Source organism: Artemia sp. Qi Xiang Cuo, chromosome 2, assembly GCF_049724085.1.
Source record: "Artemia sp. Qi Xiang Cuo chromosome 2, ASM4972408v1, whole genome shotgun sequence".
NCBI lineage: Eukaryota > Metazoa > Arthropoda > Branchiopoda > Anostraca > Artemiidae > Artemia > Artemia sp. Qi Xiang Cuo.
Window position 1 is genome coordinate 5,703,016 of NC_142795.1, and position 14,993 is coordinate 5,718,008.

General features: G+C 34.3%; 2 protein-coding genes across 3 annotated transcripts in view; one reads left to right on the forward strand and one right to left on the reverse strand.

Moving 5' to 3' along the window:
* Nucleotides 1-10,494, forward strand: part of Thor (eukaryotic translation initiation factor 4E binding protein thor) — a 29,097-nt gene extending 18,603 nt beyond the window's left edge. Inside the window, exon 3 of the mRNA XM_089107965.1 lies at nucleotides 10,244-10,494. Within this exon, the coding sequence (XP_088964091.1) occupies nucleotides 10,244-10,314 (71 nt within the window). The 3' untranslated portion in view covers nucleotides 10,315-10,494. The remainder of the gene's footprint in view (nucleotides 1-10,243) is intronic.
* Nucleotides 10,495-13,458: 2,964 nt separating this feature from the next.
* LOC148954839 (NAD-dependent protein deacetylase sirtuin-1-like) overlaps nucleotides 13,459-14,993 on the reverse strand; it is a 139,934-nt gene continuing 138,399 nt past the window's right edge. For both annotated transcript variants that reach the window (XM_089098855.1, XM_089098847.1), the window contains exon 13: nucleotides 13,459-14,980. In XM_089098855.1, the coding sequence (XP_088954981.1) occupies nucleotides 14,835-14,980 (146 nt within the window). In that variant the 3' untranslated portion in view covers nucleotides 13,459-14,834. The remainder of the gene's footprint in view (nucleotides 14,981-14,993) is intronic.

The following is a 14,993-nucleotide window of genomic DNA, read 5'->3' on the forward strand; positions in this document are numbered from 1 at the left end:
TACCACTCAATGCCTTTTTTCTATGCTCTTTCCAAATATAATAATCATTTTTGTCAGAAACGTCAGTTACAACTTGGAATTCGTTTTATGCTATATCATTTCAAACAGGAAAGGCTTTTTCTTCTTTGAAATAGTAAGAGACGAACCACAAGTAACTACCCCTGGAACCACCATATATCAGTTACTATGCATGAGCGATCGTTCTTTACTGTAAAAAATTTTAACATATTGATTTTAAATATAACTGTACTAGCCTAAACTATAGTTAAGTGGCCTATAAAATTTAGTATAGGCAAGAGGTTGTTCTTTATTATAACCTAGCTACCGCTGCAAACCGGAACTATTAAAAAAATATTTTATCTTTAATTACAGAAGGAACTAGATATAGCAAGTTTTACTATTGAGACGAGTCACTCTTACTATACAACATACAGTTCGTTATCACGAATTATTTGCTTTGATGTATCTATTGGTATCAAAATCTCGTTCTTTAGAGTTTCGGTTACTATTGAGACAAGTAGATATTATTACTATAGAGTTCATTGCCATGAACTTTTTGATTGCTTCAAAATTCAAATGTCTTTGAAAAGACTGCAGTATGAAAATACATCAAAAATGCAGTTTTTTGACAAAATTGATTCTACTTTAAAAAGTATTTTATTTTTAATTACAAAAGTGACTAGATGTAGCATTTTCCTTTAAAATGAGCTATTATACAGCTCTCTATGATTTTCCGGTGCCCAGCTAGCTGACGAGAAAGAAAAAGCGGAAAGAAAAAAATATCCCGTTTGTGGAGAATAACGTGGTTAAAGTCAATTTTCTTGATTTTCAAGCCAATATATTTTCTTTGTTATTCAAGCCAAAGGGTGGTAAGTTTCTATTATAGGGGTTTCGGACAAGGCGGTTCTAATGGTGTACTTTTTGTTTTGATCTGAATCTTCTTTTAGGAATTAGGGGTTTTTATATTTCTAAACATTGGACGTGATCGTCTCTTACTAGGTTGCTAGCTACCGCTGCAACCCGGAAAAATATCCCGTTTAAGCAGAATGTTTTAGTAGCTGCCACTTTTCTTGATTTTCAAGCCAATATATTTCCCTTGCTCTTCAAGCCAAGGGACAGAAAGTTTCCTATACAGGGGTTTCGGACAAGGCGGTTCTAATGGTGTACTAATTGTTTTGATCTGACTCCTTTTTTAGGAACTATGGGTTTTTATATTTCTTAACATTGGACGTGATCGTCTCTTACTAGGTTGCTAGCTACCGCTGCAACCCGGATTTTCAAGATACTATCTCTGTTGTTTGTGTATTACTGTTTTTTTAACTTGCGTATAGCTTGCTTTGATCTAACCAATATCTAATTACGAATGAGAACATTTACAGTTTTGACACTTCTTATATAGTTATTATGACGTCACGGCGTAATGATTTTATTATTTCATGACGTCATGGCGCAATGGTATTATTTCATGACGTCTTCAGAAACAACAATATAATTTCGTGTTTTTCTATTCACGTCTCATAGCTCTAATTTAAAAAAAACTATGATGACATTCATTATTTATCTAGTAGGGTTTCAGACAAGGTAGTTCTAATGATGTACTTTTGTTTTAATCTGACTCTATTTTTAGGAGTTTTGGGTTTTTATATTTCTTAGCATGGGACTGATCGTCTCTTGCTAGGTTGCTAGCTACTGCTGCAACTCAGATTCACCTATATATTATTATTTATGAGAGGCAGCCTGGCCGAGTGGTCCAAGACACTCGTGTTAGCCACCAGTCTCTTCGGAGGCGTGGGTTCAAATCTTACCACTGGTATACGATTATGTTTGACAGACTGCAGTGTGAAAAGACATCAAAAATGCAGTTTTTGGTGGAAAAATTTATTCTGTTTTAGAAATAATTTATTTTAGTTACTATAGATTTTTAACCCAATTAATTTCCTTTAAAATGAGCTATTGAACAACCCTCTACGATGTTCCAGTGCCAAGCTATCTCTGGAAACAAAGAAAAAAAGAAAAAAAAAATATCCCGTTTAGGCAGAATGTTGTAGCAGCTGCCACTTTTCTTGATTTTCAAGCCAATATATTTCCCTTGCTGTTCAAGCCAAGGGACAGAAAGTTTCCTATACAGGAGTTTCGGACAAGGCGGTTCTAATGGTGTACTTTTTGTTTTGATCTGACTCCTTCTTTAGGAACTATGGGTTTTTATATTTCTTAACATTGGACGTGATCGTCTCTTACTAGGTTGCTAGCTACCACTGCAACCCGGATGTCCTAGTCTAAGTGGCTAGCACGATCAGCCGATAACCGAAAGATTGGTTGTTCAGATCCAGCCGGGGTTGTTTCTTTTAATTTGTAATTCAGCTATAAATAAAACCATATTATTGCTAAATCATTAACTATAATTAAGTTGAGTATCTAATCCAGTATAGGCATGAGTTCTTTCTTTATTATATTCTTTACTGTAATCTCATGTTTGAAATTGCTGTTAAGTTCGTTAACACGAACTGATTGATAATACTGATGGTTAGAGTTCGGTCTAAAAGTTAACATATACTGTTAAAATTCTTTCTTATATGAACGTTTCTTGGTGTAGTGATTACCACTTAAGACTTTAAAAGCTGCGATTCGAGTTCAAATCCCAGTGGACGGTTCTTATGGAATGTTAATTTTACAATTTTAATTAAGGATGTCATAGTCCAAGTGGCAAGCGAGTTCGGCCTTTAAGCGAAAGGCTGGTGGTTCAATGCCACCTGGGATCATTTTATTTAATTTGTAAATCAGCCATCAATAAAACAATATTTATTATATCAAAATTCTTTATTAAAAACAATATTCTTTATTTCAAAACAATATTCTTTATTATATCAAAATTAAATTAATTACTATGGGTTAGAGGTCGTTCTTTACCATAACCTAGCTACCACTGCAACCCAGATCTTCACTAAAAAATTGATCATTTACTAAAGGCAACAGTTCGTTCTTTAATATTATGCAACCCGGATCATATATATTATTATCGAACCTGATTACAAACAGGAAAAAGCCTACGGTTTTTTCTTCTTTGAAATAGTAAGAGACGAACCTCAAACAATCAAGTAGCTAATTAAGTCCAATGTATGCAATGGTTTGTTTTTTCAATGATCGTTTTTTAATATAACAGCAACCCGGATCAATTAACATGGGTTAAGGGTCGTTCCTTACTATTAATCTCTTACTAGGTTGCTAGCTACCGCTGCAACCCGGATAATTAACATGGGTTAAGGGTCGTTCTTTACTATAAAATCCTTCCAAAACTAATATACGAATTTTCTAAGAAGTACGCCTCCGTATATTCACTGTGTTGTCGAACATTTTCCATTGCATCTATAAAATGTTCCGCAGTTGCCAATCCATACCTTGGAAGCTTTTCGTTAAACTGACAACATTTCTTTTGGATATTACTATGAAGCTTTGCCAAAGAATTTCTAGCCGACTTTTCAACAGCATCCGCTCTTTCAAAGAGAATTTTAATCTGTAATTTTGAATACTTTTCGTGATCCCGATAAAACATGCGTAAAATGTTTCTCAATTTACAAAGATCAGCCTGCATTTTTGCCATCTTCTTGTATTTCTGAATGTAATTTTTCCCTTTGTCCTTATGCGTTCTTCGGTACAACCTCGCAGAGAATTTAATTTTTTCATTATAGATTTTGTCACCCCAGTAACGCTCCTTGATCTTTTGTTTGGCTGTCTCAATTTTTACTGCTCGATACACCTGGACGGTTGAATACCTTTGCTTTTGGTTTTTCTTATATTTGATGCGGTAATCTTCATCATTGTGATAACTCTCCTTGAACTTTTGTTTGGCTGTCTCAATTTTTGCATGTCTATAATCTTCATCATTGTGATAACACATCTTGCTGTTTTGTTTTGCTCTCTCAATTATTACTTCTCGATACGCCTGGTCGGTTGAATACCTTTGTTTTGCTCTCTCAATTATTACTTCTCGATACGCCTGGTCGGTTGAATACCTTTGTTTTGCTCTCTCAATTATTACTTCTCGATACGTCTGGTCGGTTGAATACCTTTGATTTTTATCCCATTTGTGGAGAAAAAAATATCCCGTTTGTGGAGAATAACGTGGTAAAAGTCAATTTACTTGATTTTCAAGCCAATATATTTTCTTTGTTATTCAAGCCAAAGGGCGGTAAGTTTCCTTTATAGAGGTTTTGGACAAGGCGGTTCTAATGGTGTACTTTTTGTTTTGATCTGACTCCTCTGTTAGGAACTATGGGTTTTTATATTTCTTAACATTGGACGTGATCGTCTCTTACTAGGTTGCTAGCTACCGCTGCAACCCGGATACGATGAAATAATAATATGCATATGGTTCTTAAATCATGCTGTTTTATAGTCCCATATGGTGTAGCGGATGGGATAGCTGGCTTTCATCTAGAAGGCTCGGGTTCGATTCCCAGTATTGGAAAACTTTTAACTCTATAATCTTTGAAGATTAGAAGCTCTAAACCTTTTATAATTTATAATGAACCACATCGATCCTTTATGTAATCAAGCCAATATATTTTCTTTGTTATTCAAGCCATAGAGTGATAAGTTTCCTTAATAGGGGTTTTGGACAAGGTGGTTCTAATGGTGTAATTTTTGTTAGGATCTGACTCTTTTCTCAGGAGTTAGGGGTTTTTATATTTCTTAACATTGGACGTGATCGTCTCTTACTAGGTTGCTAGCTATCGCTGCAACCCGGATTATTATAATTCTTTCCGAGATACTATCTCTGTTGTTTGTGTAGTACTGTTTTTTTAACTTGCGTATAGCTTGCTTTGATCTAACCATTATATAATTATGAATGAGAACATTTACAGTTCTGATGCTTCTTATATAGTAATCTTCGGTACAACCTCGCAGAGAATTTAATTTTTTAATTATAGATTTTGTCACCCCAGTAACGCTCCTTGATCTTTTGTTTGGGTGTCTCAATTTTTACTTCTCGATACACCTGGACGGTTGAATACCTTTGCTTTTGGTTTTTCTTATATTTAATGCGGTAATCTTCATCATTGTGATAACTCTCCTTGAACTTTTGTTTGGCTGTCTCAATTTTTGCATGTCTATAATCTTCATCATTGAGATAACACATCTTGCTGTTTTCTTTTGCTCTCTCAATTATTACTTCTCGATACGCCTGGTCAGTTGAATACCTTTGCTTTTTTCTTTTCAAGTTACTATCTCTGTTGTTTGTGTAGTACTGTTTTTTCAACTTGCGTATAGCTTGCTTCGATCTAACCATTATCCGGGTTGCAGCGGTAGCTAGCAACCTAGTAAGAGACGATCACCTCCAATGTTAAGAAATATAAAACCCCTAACTCCTAACAACAGAGTCAGATCAAAACAAAAAGTACACCATTAGAACCGCCTTGTCCGAAACCCCTATAAAGAAAACTTACCGCCCTTTGGATTGAATAACAAAGAAAATATATTGGCTTGAAAATCAAGAAAATTGACCTCAACCACGCTATTCTCCACAAACGGGATATTTTTTCTTTCCGCTTGATCTTTCTCCTCAGCTCGCTGGGCACTGGAAAATCATAGAGAGCTGTATAATAGCTCATTTTAAACGAAATTGCTACATCTAGTGCCTTTTGTAATTAAAAATAATATACTTTTTATAGTAGAATCAATTTTGTCAAAAAAATTGCATTTTTGATGTATTTTCATATTGCAGTCTTTTCAAAGATATTTGAATTTTGAAGCAATCAAACAGTTCATGGTAATGAAGTCTATAGTAATAATAGCTACTTGTCTCAATAGTAACCGAAACTCCTGGAACCAAAATTTTCTTTTTTGGCTTAATCGCTAAAATTATTACGTAAACTGCAAAAATATTTATGATGCCTAATCAGTAATTGTAATTTTTTAATTTAAACAACAAAAATACATGAAAATTCTAAAATTAGTTTTGCTTTTTGTCTCCTGGAAGAAAATTTTTTTTCATCTCAGTTCAAAGTTATTATTGTATCCTGGAACCAAACTTTTTTTGGTTTGTAAAACGTAAAGTACGTATCTCCATATTATTGTCTTATAATTCCAATTATTTTAGTTTTCAGTTCAGAATCGCTAAACTTATTATGTAAACTGCAAAAATATTTATGGTGTCTAACCAATAATACTAATTTTGTAATTCAAACAAGATAAATACCTGAAAATTTTAGAATTAGTTTTTCTTATGCTAGGTTTTAGTTACTCGACACGGGGTATTGTGTACTTAATAATTTTAAACCTTGAAAAAATATGGTCTCGCTTGAAAGAAAAAAAGAAAGAATAACCAAAAAAATATCAAAATAGAGCAATCCAAATTTCTACTAATAGAAAACTTTACTACACAAAAAATAAAGCTAACATCCTGAAATATAAGAAAAGTTTATCTAAAAGAGATAAAAATGCCACCGAACGCAATAAAGCTCGAGAACGCGTAAGGATTGCTACTAAGATGTCTTGTGATCCAGGATTTAAGAAAATGAAATATGACAGAGCAAAACAGAGGTATCTTACGGATCAGGAGTATCGACAAGGAAAAATTGAGACAGCCAAACAAAAGAGCAAGGAACGGTATGATAATAATAAAGATTATCGAAACTAACATAAGAAAAAAACTGCTACTAGAATAATGGGTAGATACTGGGGTGACAAAAGCTATAATGAAAAAATTAAATTCTTTGCGAGGTTGTACCGAAGAACGCATAAGGACAAAGGGAAAAATTACATTCAGAAATACAAGAAGATGGCAAAAATGCAGGCTGATCTTCGTAAATTGAGAAACATTTTACGCATGTTTTACCAGGATCACGAAAAGTATTCAAAATTACAGATTAAAATTCTCTTTGAAAGAGCGGATGCTGTTGAAAAGTCGGCTAGAAATGCTTTGGCAAAGCTTCATAGTAATATCCAAAAGAAATTTTGTCACTTTAATGAAAAGCTTCCAAGGTATTGATTGTCAACTGCTGAACAGTTTATAGATTCAATGGAAAATGTTCGACAACACAGTGAATATACGGAGGCGTACTTCTTTGAAAATTCGTATATCAATTTTGGAAGGAGCAATTGCAGTTTATGTAGCAGCAATAAAAATATATATACAAGCATACCTACCAACAGCGAAGGAAAAGCAATGTTTTTCAATTATGGCGAAAACGAGCCTGTTAGGTTTATTAGTATATGTGTTTGTAAGACTAATGATTTCGAACAAATTCCTGGAACACCGACTCAAGAAAAAAACATTTCTAACTGTGTTTTAAACAGTTCTTTTAGTTCTTCTAATCAAGAATGAGAGAATTTACATGTAGTTGTCACAAGGATTTATATTGGGTATAGATATTTTTTTTTTGAATGGTTTACATTGAGAAGAATACCTACATACAAATTAGGAGGGGAACTTCCCCTACCTAAATGGTCCAAAGGACCCTCACCTCTAGGAATGTCTGTAAAACTGGGTTATAACAATACACATTCCTACATTCAAAAACGTCTCCGACCCCCCCCCCCCCAATCGGGGAAATCTAAACCTATGACTATAAATTTGGCAAAAGTAAGATATTTTTCAAAAACCAAAAATAAACCTAGTGAATATAGTGTTTCTAGATACAAAGTTCAGACTGAATTGTTCCAACCACTTTGAATTGTTTGAATCTTCCTGTATTCATGCCTTGATGTGTTTAAGGATTATGATGTCACATGTCATGATATTATGATGTCACGCTACTTGTCATGATGTCACATGCAAGAGCTCACCCTAACATTGGTGCAAATTACTCTATCTTTCCAGAAAAAAAAAAAACAAGGCCTAAAATGCATCATTTCATTCTTTGACCCTGTTCCTTTGTAAAACCCTATGGTATACCCATCTCATAAGTCAGACCTATATGCACCTATACTAGACTGAAGTTTCTTGATCAGAAAGAACATTCACTGGTTTGAATTCCTTTTGAAAATGATGAAAGAATAAAAATAAAGTGAACTAAAACGATCACAACTTTAATGATATTTTCTACAAAAATAATATTTTCTCGAAATAAACTGAAACTTTAGGTCTTAAACAGATATTTAAAATTTTCTTCGGAAACAGAAGCAATTTTGAGGAAGAACAAGCATGTTGAACAGCTCCAAGGTGTTCAACCTATTCTCCTTGCATAAAATAATCATTAGTTTTCAAGGAGCTTTATATTTCCCTTTAGAAGTGGTTAAAATTCAGTGATTATGTACCTCTAAAAAAAAGTTATTGTGACCTCTGAATTGTTATTGGAATGGCAAAGATACATAAAATACATCTGAGCGTTTCTTTTTTAGATTATCACTATGATTTTTGCTTGTTAGGGCAATAAAAAACATCAACTTATCTTATTGATTAATTAAAAAAGACTTTCAACAAAATAAGTTCTTTTAAAAAAAGTAAAGAACTCCATTAAACCAAAATGAACATAAATAGAATAAAAAAATCTACCAAGAATACAACTACCACAAATCAATATCAATTAATAAATGAAACCAAAAACAAACAGAAATTACAATAAATAAGAGTCAAACTCAAAACGAGCAGAAATCAATATGAGTAGGGTTCTAAACCCAAGCTTTCTAAAAGCCAGAATATAATTTGTACTTTACTGACAAAAAATTCAAAAGTTTACTGAAAAAATCTGTATTGTCAGTTTAATATACATATGCTGATATTTATTCCTTAAAATCTTAATTAATTTTTGATTTCTTAGAGTTAGGAAAGTGAAAACATTTAAAAGAATTTTCTTCAGTAAAGTACAAATTATATTCTGGCTTTCAGAAAGCTTGGGGTTTAGAACCCTGCTCATATTAATTTATGCTTGTTTTGAGTTTGACTCTTCTTTATTTTAATTCCTGTTTGTTTTGGGTTTCATTTATTTATTGATACTGATTTGTGGTAGCTGTATTCTTAGCAGATTATCTGATTCTATTTTTGCTCATTTTGGTTTAATGGAGTATTCTTTACGTTTTTTTAAAAACTTATTTTGCTGAAAAAGTTTTTTTTTTAATTAATTTCTTTTCGTTTTATATTGACAGTCTTTTTTAGGGAGAAAGACTGACCCTCTTCTAAAGTTAAACAACCAACCCTTCCATAAAAACCTTAAATATCTCCTGGGCATAGCTTACAACCCTTGCCCCTAATCTCTGGGGATTGCTTCAACCCCAAAGGCCTTGTTATATGATATTTAGACCATTTTGAAAAGCATAGCCATCTCAAAATTTCTATTAGAAGCATTTCCGGGCATTACGACGTGTGTGTGTGTGTGGGGGGGGGTAGCTGCCCTACGATCACTTTGACTCTTAAAAAGAGCACTAGAGTGTCTGATTACCAATCCAATGAGCCCCCTCTGAAGTTTATATGACCACGCTTTCTATAAAAATCATATGTCCCCAGGGCATAACTTACAACCCTTCCCCTGAGGGATGGGGGTTTTGTTGTCCTCAGAGACATAATTTCCAGACCGTTCTGATACGCTGAACAAAATGGCTATCAGAAAATTTTGATTGGACGTGTTTGGGGAAATTATGTGCGTGGGGGGGCATTTGCCCCTTGATCACTTTTTAATAATAAAAAAGGCACTAATCTTCTCAATTTCCAATCAAATGAGCCCCTTTTGAAGATTCTACAACAAAGCTTTCTATAAAAACCTTATATACCCCAAGGGCATAACTTACGACCCGTGTCCTGAGGGCTATGGGGGGGGGGATTGTCATCCTCAAAGAAAGAATTTCTAGACCTTTCAACTACATTGAACAAAATAGTCAAATCAAAATGTTGATCAGAAAGGTTTGGCGAAATGATGGGCGTGGGGGGGGGGGTACTCCCTCTGAAAACTTTCGACTATTAAAAACGGCAAAAGCCCTTTGAATTATATGCCTCCAGGGCATAACTTACAACCTTAGCCCAGAGGGCTGTGGGGGGGGGGGGTGTCATCGTAAAATTTCCAGAACTTTAAACTACGTTCAACAAAATGGCTATCTCAAAATTTTTATTGGATGGGTTTGGGGAAAGTGTGGGCGTGAGGGGGGGGGGTTAGTTGGACCCAATTACTTTTGACTATTAAAAAGGGCACTAGCGATTCCAATTTCCAACCAAATGACCCCTTTACGAAGTTCCTGATTATCTGTTTGTAGTTCAGATTCTCACTAGAAAGAATCTTATCTTTGCCAGCTAAACTTGTATTTTTCTTTTCAGAATCCAAAGATGTTACCCCAAAGAAAGAAGCTCCTCTTGGAAATGAGGACACATTTGACATGGAGCTGTAAAGTTTTCATTGATTGCCATGAAGTATCACCTGTGAAGTATATCTGCCTTATTAAAGTGCCAGTGTGATGTAATTTATTGCTGCCGATCTTTGACATGGCTTAATTTTAAGCTTTAATTTTGCTTTTATAAGAAAGCAGCATTTGGAATATGTTTGTCCTTGATTAAATTGGCTCTATGTAGTTGGTTGGAATTTATTTTGTCAAAGTTTGTATTGATGTCATTGAGTTCGCGTTAGAAGAAGATACAAATATCCGACTGGTTTTTAGAACTGTATTTTGACTACACATCTTCGGCCAATTCTGTTTCTGGATCTTTATCCAATCATAGTTAAGCCTCTACGAACGCCTATGAAAAATCCTAAGGAAACGATTTTTGAAAGATATTTATTGGGGCAGGGGGGGGGGGGGTCTGAAGCTAGGACTTAACGGTTTTAAATTGTTCAAGATGTTTGTTTTCATTTTAGTTATGAATGTTTCCAAAATTATTATCAGAGGAGGAACCCTCGGACTGTTTCAGTGGAAGGTAGCACCTGGCAGGAACAAACTCTTGAGTTTTGGAGTTTTTTGCATAAAGTTTTATTTACGCATTTTCTCTTCTGCAAATTATGTGGCTGGGTCTCTATATAGTAGTTTATTCTGAAATTTTACTAGGCTATAGTCACTAGGGAGACACTGCTACTATAGATCCCAGGGAGACAACAGTTTGAGAGATTTTACCAATGAGGTGGAGTCTGATGCCAGCATATAGCGAGTTTTAAGATAGACTCGACTTTCATCACAATTATGAGTGTTTTCACAAACATTAACAGTGGAGGGATCCCTCAAATAAAATAGAAAATACCCTACCCCTCTCGTTGGTTTAAATCTCTCTATTATCATTTATCTTGCGTTAAAAGAGAAGGCCTTATCGGCCTTCCAAATTCTGATAATTTTATTTTATCAAAAGAGGGAGTAAAAAAGATATTTCAAAGAACTTTGATCGCACTTACTACATCGACGTTTACGTAATTTGTTGTGGTGCACCTTTTTACATAATTGAGTAGATCAGATACTGGACTGGAAAGAGATCAAGTTAGCTGGGAAACGGATAAAAAGGGAAAATGAATACTAGCCTACTGGTTAAGGATGGTCACACATATTTTCCATCGAATTAGTAGTTAGCAGTTTAACGTAATTCCTGAAAAATAAAAATTTTGCTTGCACAAATCCTCAGGGAGTTGATTTGAAAAGCCGCAGTATAGGCTCCAATACAAACAAGAGCTGTGCAGCACATAAATCTTACTCTTAAATAATAAATCTTATTAAAGATTCAGTGGAAGAAAAAATGCCAAACCCAGTTTTCTTAAGTATAACTATTACCATATGTTACATTAACACATCTCAAATATTTGTATTAAAAAAAAGTTCCTCAGTGATGGAGTTAAATGGACGATGGGTGTAGTTCCCAAATATCTCCCCCTAGTTATGAGGATCGAGATTTATCGCTTTTTATCTTGAGCAAGTTCGCCACAGAAAACTTCAGATGTAGGCTAATGATAAATAATTCAAGATGAATATTAAGTTATGTGTGACTCGATGAGTGAAAATGACAGGATTCTCATAATTGCTATGCAGGATACCATACGACTGATTGCACTACAATCATAAGTTATATTTAGTTTTACTTAGATTAGGAATTTATCCGCTGGTGTTGAGCCCAATCAGAACTTGTGAACTGGCAATTGTGGCAACTGGCATGGAAATCAACTCGAGACTCTTGGGGCAGCATCGTTGCCAAATAGAATGGTTAACTCGCTTAAACTTTAAATAAATTACGAAGATCATCTACCTTAATTAAAAATATTAAACGGCCTAAAATATAATGTTGCGGAATTCCAATCAATGAAATTTGTCGACGGAACGGCCTATTTACCGCGGCCACCATTTGTAAATAACCCAACTCGTGCTACTGCTTGCTTGGCTGAGTGTAAACTCTTGAACACAAACTGAAAAGATATTTTTTTATTCTTGGAACATATAGATTACCTTTTAAAAACTATTCGGATACCTTTAACAATGAAGAAAGAATAGCAATAATCCTAAATATTTACGTCGTTTAAAATATTTAAAGTATTCTCACTTTTTCAATCAAGGCTGGAAAAATTCCGAACCTCCTGTTATTACTCATTATATGGATTAAGGCTATCCATCCTAAACCATAGATTCCGGGTTTCAGACTGGATATTATTTTTAGGTAATTTGGGGTGTACATTAGAGCTAGAAAAAGGACGAATTATGAGGATTCGCTTGAAAATATTTAAGTTGGCACATGAGGATCCACTGCCCTTTATAATATTCAATCCAATATAGTGTGATGGAAATTGACTTTGTACGGAACTGCTGTCGTTTCTTCACGTTTCTACTATAAATATATTAAGGAAGATCAGCTTTATTTGATTTTCTGAGCTTCAAGTTAACGATATTTCATTATGTTGCAAGTTAACGCTTAGATTATTTAGCATAAAGATATACCCCCCCCCCCAGATTTTAGAGAACTTTATTTTTCTTTAACCTTGTATCCTTAATCCGTAATATAATTTTAGCAATTAGTTCTCTTAATGTGTTAAAATCCAAGAAGCAAAACTGCCAAAAATAAACATTTTCTTTATAGGAAGGTCAAAATGCTTTGCGGCGCTGTTGCAAAAAATTTAGGTTATATTTACGATAGCATACAATTTCTCTGTTGCTTGATTATGATGATAAAATTACTTTGTCAGAACAATTCAGCTGCATGTGAGCAACAGATTCCAAGGACTGACCATTTCAAGAGTCTCTGACTGATCTTCAACTACGAAACATTTGCTGGACTTAAAACAGACAAATCCTAGCTGATATGTCAGCGAACCCAACGCAATAGCATCTTCAATGAGAATACCAGTCGAAGGCAACCCGTGTTAGAAAACAAGTCGAGGCATGTCTTCACAAAGCTATACAGATTACTTGATTCTTTTGCTTTCGGAGCATCGAAGTTGATTCTTTTGAAAATCGGAGCATCGATTTTCCTGGACTTTTTCGACTTTCATATTGAACCCCTAATTTTCTAGACAAGCTCTAATATTACTATTACTACTAGAACAATAAAAGAAGAAAAAAAAACAAAAAAACTACGGTATGCGGTAATGATTTATTGTCTCCCAGTCATAAATATTATTGTAACAATATATTAAAATACAAATAAGCAAAATTAAAAGTTCCACAATTCTTACCTAACATTTCAAAGGACAAGGCAGTTGACAAAATTATAAATAGTACGACACGAATATCTAAATTTTGGGTTGTCTTTTCTGTTTCTCCTTTGAAGATATTGTACATCTTTCAATGAATAGCCCTATTTTAATAGTCGATGACATATAAACTTGTTGATGATAAAACAACGCTAATATTTTTCAAGGAAATGTGTCCAACTCCTTGTTGCTCTGTTGACAATTGACAATTTGACACTAAATCACTTTCACTTTTCAAATTTGTTAATTATAACTTTCGGTATCAATTATAAAATATAGCTCAGAGTTCATGATTAGTTGATGAATAACGAGAAAAAGAATCTAAAGGATCTAAGTTAACCAAACACAATCAAAACAACTCAACTTACAGTACAAATTCTACATTTCAAAAGGGCAGATACGGTAATGTCTACCGACAGAAAACCGTATATGTCATGACGAGTCATGACCATACCTAAGGTTCTAATTCAGAGCGAATGGGTCAGGGGGGGGGACAGTGAAAATGGTTATAGATGTATTTATAGTTTTTTTTAATATAAAGACAGGTGTGTTTTTAAATTTCACGGTAGGGGGGGGGGGGTAACCATCTGGAATCTCCCCGTCTAGGAAACGCCTTGACGTCAATATTGTATTCCTTTTTATAAATTAAGAATGATAATTGCTGTTGGTTTCGTTTGATCATAAATTAAACCCAGAAAATGATTAAGCTTCCATAGGCTATTTAAGTCTTAGGTACATTCAAAATTCAACTTACGTTGTATTTTGTAAGTTGAATTCAACATTCAACTTACAGTACAAATTCTACATTTCAAAAGGGCAGATACGGTAATGTCTACCGACAGAAAACCGTATATGTCATGACGAGTCATGACCATACCTAAGGTTCTAATTCAGAGCGAATGGGTCAGGGGGGGGGGACAGTGAAAATGGTTATAGATGTATTTATAGTTTTTTTTTAATATAAAGACAGGTGTGTTTTTAAATTTCACGGTAGGGGGGGGGGGGTAACCATCTGGAATCTCCCCATCTAGGAAACGCCTTGACGTCAATATTGTATTCCTTTTTATAAATTAAGAATGATAATTGCTGTTGGTTTCGTTTGATCATAAATTAAACCCAGAAAATGATTAAGCTTCCATAGGCTATTTAAGTCTTAGGTACATTCAAAATATAAATGGAAACTACCAAAAACATAATTATAAAGAAACTCGAATAAAGGGAGTAATAACTTCAAGTGTAAACAGAAGAAGCATGAAGTCATGATTTTCGTTCGTTTTCTGGTCCTTTTTCATCACTTGTAATAGCTTCAGAGGAACCAATGTCTCGCTCAGAATCAGGCCTTTTGTAATACTCTGCTCCAGGGAAAACATATCGACCAGGACTTTCATACAAGTACCTACCACCTGGAAAAAAGAA